The 11,408-nt window shown below is 49.2% G+C and overlaps 1 protein-coding gene across 1 annotated transcript; it reads right to left on the minus strand.

The window, feature by feature from the left end:
- Nucleotides 1-3,374: 3,374 nt before the first annotated feature.
- Nucleotides 3,375-6,386, minus strand: LOC100282510 (carboxy-lyase). Its single transcript, NM_001155419.1, is given in 7 exon segments — nt 3,375-3,762; nt 3,888-4,031; nt 4,203-4,273; nt 4,704-4,803; nt 5,302-5,332; nt 5,468-5,565; nt 6,111-6,386. Coding segments are annotated over 7 exon segments (627 nt in total). The 5' UTR covers nt 6,219-6,386; the 3' UTR covers nt 3,375-3,687.
- Nucleotides 6,387-11,408: the final 5,022 nt, after the last annotated feature.

Below are 11,408 nucleotides of genomic sequence, written 5' to 3' on the forward strand. Positions count from 1 at the left end.
TAACCCTCATGAGGTCGATGGAAACGCTAGGACCTTAGTTAGGGTGGTGATTGTCCAAAAAAATTAGACGGAAAAGAATATCACCATCACGTCTACTGGTGTTGGAGGTCAAGGCCGAACAAGAAACTAGTAGAACCCTCCTAGCCAATGTACACCGAACAGTTTTATGCTTAGTCACAGATAGTCTCGTATTGTAAGAGGCAGATCAAAGACCTACAAGATGAAGGTAGACAGGACCAAGATGCGGAACTAGAGGCTAAGGCTTTGGGTAAGTTTGCTAAATCTGGTTCTATGTTTGGTTCACTTCTTTCTGAGTAGATGAATAAGAAGGTCGTTCTACACGGTTGGTCATCAAAACAATTAGAATCATCTGCAAGAAATAAGAAATGTGTGCAAGGGCAAAGGCTAACTAAACTAGCCCGAGAAGTGGCGCAACTAATAACACATGTTCATCAGTCTCCAGGGATGTCAATGTACTTTCCACCCTACTACTCATCATCGATGCTTTGTCCTGCTCAAGCGTGGAAGCAATGATGAATTCATATTACACGTATAGCCCATTTGATTACTCGAGCCGGGGGCACCACATTTTTGTGCCTTTTGACATACTAATCAAATAGTCATGACCAAAGAAGATACATTCAAAACAAACTTTGTGTGTTAGAGCTTTGTTGAGTGGATATCCTATTTTCCTTAAAAGGAAGAGCCGATGCCTTGCATCGAGCTAATTTTATAGTTTGGGAGCAAGGTGACTTGCAAAATCTCTTGTTTCTCGAAACATGATGATGGTACAAGTGCTTTTGGTTCGTGGCCTCCCCAAAAGGCAGGGGCCAAATGTCGAACACCTAATTTGGCAGCACTAGTACCACGTGGATGGTCTGGCATAATAGCCTGGCCCCGAACGGTTTGGCTTGTTATCCGGGACGGTCCACACCCCGTATGATCCGAGATTAGATCAGTTCAGGTCGGTGTCTTGATTTCTTGCGGGATCTAATTGGACTTTGCCTAGAAAAGGGTCCAGACCCCCTATAAATATGAAGGGGTACGGTTGATTGAGAACACACACGATCCAATCGAATCAATCTATTTATCTTTATGTTAGCCATATACATTTTTATCTTTCAACCTTAGATCTATTACAACCTCTCTTCTTCCTTTATTCGGTTCTACATCGACTTTGAGAAGTTCTAGGTGGCCTGCCGATCTAGAACAACCCTAGAGTGCATCCTCCATATGGGGTCCCTCCCGGGAGGTTGGATCTAGATTTACTCGAGAGCTCGGTCGGTCCGATGACCTATGCAGACGGTCCAGCGCCCTATCGTGACAAGGACATATCCGGTGCATATGAAAGCTTAGTACACATGGTGCACATATTAAATGATCACTATTCATCTCAGATCTAACGTCTATGGTCGATTATTGTAATTTATAAATAACACATTCTACCACTACACTCCACCATGTCGGAGGCTGTATTTAGGAAAATATACTAAATAATTAGAGATATTAGATCTAAGATGAGTCGTGATGATTTAATATGTGCACTAAACTTCCATGCATGTGCACTAGTTGCGTTCTCCTACCTTGCACGCAGCATGCGGGTCAAGCGTTCGTTAATATGTGGCCAAAAAGACGACGACAGCAACTATATAATATAAATATTGCATACAGAAAAGCTAAAACGCTTTATGAGTTTGAACTGAGGAAGTAGACACAGGTACTGGCTGCTAATTTTTTCTATATATTAAAGCAGGACACAAATCTGCCCAGCTGTGCATCCACGTCGACGTTTTTTATTGCACCCACACGATGCTCATCCAACGACCATCAACAATTGGGAGCAAAAATCACATCTCGAACTGGTCACGTCGTCTTGTTTTCGTCCAGCCTCTTGATCACAATCCAACGCCTAGCGCTAAGTCTGGTGGCGAGTCCCGTATCTGGCGGTAGAAAGTTCACGATCCAACCGAGGATGGCGTCGTCCGCCCGTCCCCCGTCATGTACCGCCCTTCCGCGACACGGCACCGACAGATGGTCCGCGCCTCCGCGCTGCCGACGGGGTGGCGATGTTGTTGCCGCTGTCGCTGCGGAAGAAGGAGACGCTGCTCTCGACAACGACGGCACGACCGCACGAACGCACGCGCGGTGGATCGCTGTGGTCCCATGGCTGTCGATGCGCCCCTAGATGAGCCCTGGAAGGGACACGGGACACAACTTTCTGGCAATGACGGTTAGGCGAGCGGCACCTCTTTCTTCCCTGTGAGGCTCTGACCTTCGTCGCGACAAGTTTCCTCCTGATACTCCTCTCCGCTACCGCTCTCTTCCTTTCATGCGACTGTGCGAATCAAACCTAGTCAGCGTATGGAAGCAAGGCTGACAGCCCTCCTATTAGAGAGACAATAATGTACTTATGCCCTTATGACACTCCTTTCTAGATTCATCAAGGAAGTAAGGAGGTTGGATGACAAGTTACTTCTGCTAGACATTGACCTTCTGGAGAGCAAGCTCCAATTCTCTCTAGAAACCTTCCAAAGGCCAAAGCTTCTATGACTGCTGCAAGAACTGCAACTAAGGCCATTTATGTTGTGTTGTTGAGACAAAATTGTTTTGTGCCTCTGACCGTCTGTTACTTATTCTTGGTGTTAATTTTGTCTTTTCACACGCTACACCTGTAAAATGACTGAGTTTTGTTAGTTCTTGGCTAAAGTATAGCCATCATCTGTTAAATCAGCAAAAATCAACATACTTATGCAAGAGGAATTTGGTAATTTGAGTTATCCATAGTCATGTGATATTGGGACCTTCACTTATTAATGTCAAAGCTATTAGTTGTTGCAGACTATTCCTCTTTGGCTGCTGCTCCTGCAGTCTATGGTATCTCAACATAGATGTTGTGACCTTCAATTAATTATGTCAAGGTTGTTAGTTGTTGCAAACTGCCCCCCTTCCGCTGCTGCTCCAGTCTGTGATTCTCAAGACAACACTGATTGATTAAACTACCAATTTTACTGATTATAATCCGAGCTATTGCATCTGATTGATTTTTTTTTCAGAAACAATGCCTTTGTGTCCAAAGAGAAGATATCAGGATATTTTTTCTTTCTGCGTACGTTTGCTTAGGTGCAATTCACTGGAGATTTAAGCAATACAAGTCTCTTAAATTTACATAGTCATCAATATTTTATATGAAGATGTTGTGTATTTTCACCTCTCTGGAGTTTTATAAATGGTCCTTTTCTGCTCTTTTAAATTTGTATGGCTGTGTCTATTTTTGTTGATGTAAAACCTGCAGGTGTACGCGCGCTAGCGCGCGCAAGCGACTAGTACTATTATACCAGAGCGTACAGCAGGGAAGCTAGGGGAAACCGGTCGGGTTTTTTTTTTTTTGAACTGGTACAGAGACAACACTGCAAGCCATCAATCATCCCCGTTGGTGGGAAGCAAACACAAGGCACCATATACACAAAACAAGCACGTACTACGTACTCCTGCTACGCGAACCGAATAATCAACCTGTTTTTTTTTTCTCTCTCCCTCCGGCACTCCAAATAAAACCGATCTGCATGCAGTTAAAAACGAAACAAAAGCCCCAATCTGACGGCAAGCTAAAAGCTTGTTTCCTGAATGGCATCGATGGATCAGAGATGTCGTCCCAGTCGCCTGCTGGCGGCTCTGGCAGCGTGGGCGTCAGTAGGCCAGGTGGTCCATCGTGGTCTCCCAGTTGAGCGTGGACGCCACCCTGTCGTGGTAAGGCTCGTACTCCTGTCGCAGAAGATGCATACGGCGGCATATATGGCATGGCATACGTACAGACAGTGAGACAGACAGACATTAGGTACTAGTTTTTTTTATATAGTGATCGATGGATCGATGGGGGGCGCACGGACCTCGAGCTTGTCCATGAGCTCCTGCGCGGTGGGCGCGAGCACGATGATGCGGCGGGCGCTGGGGTTGATGAAGCCCTCCTCCACGGCCTTGTCGATGAAGGTCAGCAGCGAGTTGTAGTAGCCGTCCACGTTCAGCAGCCCGACCTGCGCGCGCGGGAAGAAGGCATGCAGCGCGGGCGCGTTCGTTCGTCAGAGATAGAGAGAAAGAGAGAGACAGAGACAGAGAGCAAATTAACCGAGACCTCTCGGTGCATGTGCATGCAATGCAGGTGCAGTGCAGCTAGGACTAGGAGGGGTTGGTTGTGTGTGTGTTACCGGCTTGTGGTGGATGCCCAGCTGCGCCCACGTGATGACCTCCAGCAGCTCCTCCAGCGTGCCATACCCTCCTGCACGCAAAGAGAGTCACGCGATGGGTGGGGGGGGGGGGGGGGGGGGGGGGCTTCAGCTCGATCAGCTAGTTAGCTCCGCCTTGAAAAGTTCGATTGGAAACAGAACAGTCCGGCCGCGGCCATGGCCCATGCATGTACATGTACCGCCCCGCCGGCCTACCACTCCTGTCCTGCTGCCAATTATTGTACTGTATACATACATGTGTGGGCGCGCTGCCACTATTACGCACGCACACGAGCCACTCTACATGTCGTGTAGGCGGCACTCCTATCCATATCTATCTATCTGATGAGTGGTAAGTACGGAGTACTTGCTGGGTGTCGGCCCGACCTATTCAATTTCCATCTGCTCCGTCCCGCTCTGGATGGAGATCTACTAGTAGTACTTGTAATAGTAAAACCGCATGTATGGTGGCAGTTACCATACCAGGCAGGGCGACGAATGCGTCGGACTGCCGCGCCATCTCCGCCTTCCTCTGGTGCATGTCGGCCACCGCCCGCACCTCCCCGACTGTCTCGCCGCTTATCTGCCAGTGCCAAGAAGAAGGGAGAGAGAAACACATGCAATTTCAGTATCCATCCGTCCTGAAACGAAACTGGGACGACTCTCGAGGCCGAGCTTTAGCTGGGGACGGAAACGGGATGATGCCACCGCAGGACTTTTGGTGGAAAGGAAAGGAAAGAGTCCGTCCGCAACAGCGGCGGCGCTTTTCCCTCACTACTAGCTTAGTTTATCCTCACGCCAGGGCCAGGGATCTGGGATTCGTGCCAGAAGCACGTTATTACGAACCGGCCGGCTCTGATCTCCCGAGTCCCGGCCATCAGTACGTACGGCCGACTTGTTTTTCATGCGTCAAGTGGCATGTCCCCCGGGACTCCAGCACACTAGCCCAAACTCCCAAGCCTTAGCCCCATTTCAGAACAACCACTTCTACGACGACGCACTACACTAGTACTACGAACGTGAGTGCGTGGTCATGATTGTTAGTTACACTAACACTGGGACGGCAGGCAGGCAGACATACCTCTGGTGTCATGAGCGTCTTGGGAATGACCCTGCAGCATGCGCGTGGACAGCAACACACGACGAAAAGAGAAGCGATCAGTACAGGAACACACAGGCAAGCCACGCACACCACACGCACGCAGCACACACAGGCGACGGTACGTGACTGCTCTGTCGTCTCTTACCCGATGACGTGCCGTCCGCCGCCGTAGACGGCCTGGGAGACGAGGCCCATGAGCCCGATGCTGCCGCCGCCGTACACCAGGTCGATGCTCCGGGCAACCTGTTCAGTTATAGTTGACTGGTTAAAACTGTTTTGTTCCCCGGCCGGCCGGTGTCGTGCTCGACCGTGCAGTCACCGCATGTCCGTCCGTCCGGTGCCGGCCCGCTCCTGCTGTCTCGATCGTTATCTGGTAGACGGTTGTGGTAGCCCGCCAGTCTCATCACATTACATACAGTGAGTGGATACAGAGGCGTCAATGCGGTAGGCCCGGCCCGGATGGTGGCGAGTGGACACTGCTGAGTGGTGAGTGGTGACCGTGGTGCCACCACGCTACCGTTCGGCGTTCAAGTGCGCAAGGGAGGCAACAAGCTGCTGGTACCCGTTACTATTGCTACTAGAGACGAATTTTGCATCTGACTTCACTGGTGCAAGTGCGCGCACTATATACGGTCCTACGTACGAGAGACCGTGAGTCGTCTTATATAGCTAATCTAGCTGAGGAGCGATGCGTGGTGGATATAGTAGATTAGTAGTTCTTTGAAATTATGAAATACGCATGGATGGCAAAGTAAGTGACAGACAGGGACGAGGCGAGAGATCGTTACCAGCTGGTTGCCGAGCTCAACGGCGGCGTCATGGTAGCTCGCCTTCTTCCCCTGGCTGCTGCCACAGAAGACGCAGATCCTCTTGAACCTCGACTGCTTCATCGTCATGGCTGCCCTTTTGCCTCTCTCTCTCACCTTCGTCTCCGCTTCCTCTTTCTTCCGATCCCCACTCGCTGCTGTCGTCTGTCTTCTTGCGGCTGGGCTGTTCCTGGTGATGCCACTACAATACAATGAAGGATGGATGAGATGGCCTTCCTGGTGAGCAGCGCAGCTGATGCCCGGCACCGAGTGCGCCACCCATGGCCTATATAGAGGCGGGGGAGGGTCGGGTGGCTGGTGGCAGCGGTGGCGGCAGCAGCAGTAGAAGTAGGAGTCAGGAGCGTTCGTTGTACTACGAGCGAGGAAAGAAATGCGTGCACATGGAGGGAATGAAAAAGAAAAAACACTTATTGTTTAATTTCTTTAATTTAATAAATATTGTAATATTTGAACTTTATATTCTCAAATGATACTCGTATTGTTTAATATCTTAATTTAGTAAACTATAGATTTTATGTCGTTTTAATATTTAGATTTTATGTGGTTTAAATATATATACCGGATTTGGAACCGTCCTGTCCAACAAAAGATACTCTGTGCTTTAGAACCAGGTCTGTTTCTATTCTTTGGATTGAACACGTTTGAATGAAAACACGATTGGGTCGGCATGATCCAATTTCCAGCACTATCCGCCACACACAAGGGCCCAGCGCTCTGGGCCCGCGAGCGACGCTGCCGGCTGGATGGGTGGCTGGCTTTGCAGTGAAACGGACGTGCATCTGGTTTGTTATTGACGGGTGACTCACCTTATCGGTTTTGCCGGTGTGATTTGCGCCAACCCTGAAATGTCAAATGCGTGCTTGCTTGGTTATCCTTGCCGATACTATATAATATACTAGTATAGTATGTACTATTTGTTAGGAAAAAACATAATCATCTGGCAGACTCGTGCGCCGACATACTATGATACTAGTACAGCAGCAGCAGTAGTAGTACTTGATGGCTCCTACCTTTCCGTATAGGTGCTGTTTTCACTACTGGTATATGGTCCATAGATTAGCAAGTGGTAGTACGATATAACATTCTTTTCTTTAATTATTAGTCTTTTTTTCAAATTACAAAAAATGTTTCGACCTTTAATTATATGACTTCTTGTTATGTGTTTAGACGTCTAGACATATTATAACTCTGATTCAAATTATTAATGTGTCTATAAAAAAAGTTTTCGGTTCAAAAAACATGTAGCACACTTGCTTTGCTTAAGGCTACTGCTTCTTGCGATGACACATCAATACACTCTGAGAGCTATATACCAAACTGGTAAAAAAATGCTGTACGAAGCACAATATTTTACTATGTCCTGAAATTGAGAAAAAAATCAGAAAAAACAGATTGTGGATTTATTTCGTGTCCTAAAAGCCCGAGATAATTCAAACATGCTGTCCGGCACGAGCCCAGGACAGCCAGTCAGGCACCCATGCGCGCTGCATCTACGCTGCAGGAGCCGCGCGCCGCCGCTCGACACCGTGGGGACATCCGGCATCGATGCCCGGGCGCACAAGGCACAACCACAAAGGCACGCATGCACGCACACGCGGAACACGGGCGCGCCCGCGTGCGAGGCCAAGGCCACCGCGCCGGCGCGGCACGCGGGCCGACGCGCGCCCGCACTCCGGCCTCCGGGGCCCTGCCGTACGTAAACGTAGCCAGAGGGGCGTGGACTGGACAGTGGAGGAGAGCCCCCGCGCGCGCGCGTGCGCGGCCACGGCCGGCAAGGGGGGATGGGCGGGCGCGGGGTGACGGACGGGCGGAGTGGGGGGTTCCGTGCGCCCTGTTGGCGCTCGCGTTCGAGTCCGCGCCCCGGGGCCAGGGGGCCGGTGCGGCGGCGGGCACGCCTCTGCGACTCCGACTCTTTTGGACGCGCGTGGCGCGGCCGTTATTAAGGTGGTCTGCGGGCCGGTCCTGGTCCGCGTGTGCGGTATCGTCCTTCTCATGTACCGCCTCGTCTTTTCCCATGCGAAGACCTCCTGTACGGTAGAGTGCCATTTCATGGGTAGGGTATGAATTTAAGATAACCCTCATTATTCTTTGTTTCGTTTTGAGACATGCTGTAAACGGAACCAATCTGAGCACAGCATCAGAAAAAGGCAGGCGGAACTGAGCGTCCTTATTATTTGACCTTTTCGTTCATCATACTAAACAATAAAAAGAAACCTCGTTTCATCACATGATCTAATTACCCAATCAGTGGAGTGAATAAACAAGCACAACCGGGCAGGATCTAGAATGATACACCGGGAAAACAAAGCCACGGCGGTTGCCTTTGGCAGCTTCGCTTCGCTTTAACCATCCATGCAGATGCAGGATACGATATCATCCCTCTGAATTTCTGATGGATCGCGCCCCAGAAATCCCAACGATGGCGCGCTCGCATCGCTGTAAAAAAAAGCCTCCAACTTTGTGATGAGAGGCAGACACGTATCTAGGGATGTCTGGATGGGTGGGTCTGGCTCGTATCTAGGGAACCTGGCTCTTTAGCCTGGCTAAGAGCATACAATATCCCTATGTTTGGTTGCCTGTATAAGCTTAGCTTGGCCCATGCGAGATGATGTTTGGTTACTTGTATAAATGCTTGATGCATGAGCTTAAAAGCTATAAAGTTTTATTATATTTTCATGTGATGATGTTGCAATAGTCTATAATATGTCATACAAAGCCTTAATCCACTTTTAAATAAATTAAATTTATTTAATAGACACTAATTACATGTTAATTTGTCATTAGGAAAGACTAATGGTTGCACCGGCAGAGCCTGGCTCTGGAGAAACGGTCAATTCCTACGTATCTCGAGTGTCAGGCCCAAGAGGAATCTTTGCATCCTGCGAGCCAGGCTGAAGAGGTTGATCAGACAACCAAACAGAAGAAAGTTGTATCTCATGAGCCTGGCCAGACCATATGCAGGTAACCAAACGCACCCGTTGTTCCCTTCAATATTCCACCCACCACCTGCGGAAAGCTGAGGCTTTGCTCACAGTTTCCGGTGCTAAAACGAAGATAAAACCATCATTAACCGCATTATTCTATGCGTAGAGATGGGCCCGCCCCTAAGATAAGAATACCGTGACACGCCGCCGCTACACACCCTGACACCCGATCTGACTGCCGTTTGACCGGGCTCCCGACACGGCGCTCTCAGCGCATGTCTGGTAGAGCGACAGAGCATGCAACAGCCACCGAGAGTGTCCTGTCGTCCAGTTTCCAATGATTCCACCTACCCGTACACTGGCTGCGCGCTTGTTGTGCCAGTGCTACTGCCCGGCTCGCGTCGCATCGCGTGCCACAAGCCTGGCCTCTGATCTTCCGGTGAGTGGTATGTCTGAGAAAAAACAGGCATATATGTATGTAAAAATTTACTCATCCGATGAAGTGAGGGTGTAGCTAGGATAGTAAAATATCACTTTAATAACAAAAATAATCTGAAATAAGTCATCCTAAAGTGATATTGTACGCTCCTACTTTTCAACAATAATCCAACTTATATAATTTTTAGTAGGGAAACAAACAGGACCTAAGTATGAAGACAACCATCTTCGCTCTACGGAGAAAGCATCTGGTGATAACATAAAACAACGGAGAAACCGGCAAATGATCGTGGAGGACAGTGGTAACCGGTTGGTCAGTCACACACAGTCACCCATGCATTTGACGGTTTATCCGAGATTTTGTGGCCCTAGTGCAAAGCATAATAATATACGCTATGATTTACTATATAGTGTATATTGTGTATTTCTGCTAGGATTCCTTCAAATCCTGCTACACAAGCCTACTACGACTACAGGTGGCGTTCCCTCGCGGTCGGTCAGGAGCGCGAGAATTCTCTCGCGACACGCGACCTCGCCTGATGCTTGCTCAGCTGCGTGTCCATCTTTTGTGGTTAATCCACTTCCACTACTACGAGTCTACGACTACAAGCGACGAAAGCGAGAGGGATTAGGGGGAACTGTCACCGACGGCGGCCGCGTCCTACGCTAATACACGCGAAGTCGCCAAATTAGAGTCATGTCCTTCTGAGTTTTGATGGTGTCGACGGCTACGAAGACGACCATATTTTTTATACATTAGGGTTTGGGGGCCCTGTACCCTTGATCCACTTGCGCTGCGCAAGGGACAGGCTTGGCCCATGCGTGCCAACACATAAGCAACCAAGGAGCTAGCGAGGAGAGAGGAAAGAATAGGACGAAGGCGGCACATCGATGATATTGATCTCTACCGATATAAAAAGACTGATTGTAAATTTTCTTAAAGCATGTTGAGTCCCATAGTGGGCATGCGGATGGTCCTGCCCTGTAAGCCGGACAGTCCGCGCGTGCGCAGAATAAGTTAGGATCCTAGATTCCTAGCGAGATTTATCAACAAAACCTACGGGATTAACTCGGGAACTGACTTTATAACTGGTCCATACCTCCTTCGTTTATATAGATGAAGGATTACAGTCGATTAAAGCCCCGACAATCAATCTAATCAAATCTACTTATCAATTTTACCTTATTTGCATCGTTCTCCCAATTGCTAGGAGTAGGAGTAATCTAGCTTTAGGTTTAGAAATCTACTTTAGTCTTCCACAACAATCTCTCTTCGACTCTACGACGATTAGAGACGCACTAGGTGGCTTGCCGACCCGGAGCAACGCCTTGGAACTCTTTCCCTCGATGTGATTTCTCCTGGGTGAGTTCTAGGGTTCTTGGCGGAGAAGAAGGCCCTCTATGCCACCACGGACCGTCCGTCCCTAGGCACAGATCATTCGGAAGCGTGTAGAGGAGGAGCCGCTCCTGCGTCTAGGTCGTAGAACGTCCGGCCCTGTGTCGCGAACCGTCTGTGCCTCTGCAGAGAGCACCTCCGGGTGGCTCGTTCTAGTGTTTGGCGCCCAGATCGGCACCAACATACTTTTTGGCGACTCCGCTAGGGACGACGGTGTTTAGGTCTACCAAAAATCAGCCCCTATATGACCGGATCCAAAGATCACACCAACGTCTCCACCACCAACATCATCAAGCCGACCATGACGGCACTCCAAATTGATGACCAACATCCCTTTGATGGCCTCATGAGGCGCGAGGAGGAGGAGGTGCTGTGACAACTCATCGAGCGGTGCGACAAAGAGGAGGAGGAGGAGGTGCAGCGACAATTCAAGGAACGACGCGAAAAGGTGAGGGAAAAGTACTTATCATACTTCACGGTGGATCATCACCAGAAAATCAT

This window comes from Zea mays, chromosome 1 (genome assembly GCF_902167145.1).
Source record: "Zea mays cultivar B73 chromosome 1, Zm-B73-REFERENCE-NAM-5.0, whole genome shotgun sequence".
Lineage (NCBI taxonomy): Eukaryota > Viridiplantae > Streptophyta > Magnoliopsida > Poales > Poaceae > Zea > Zea mays.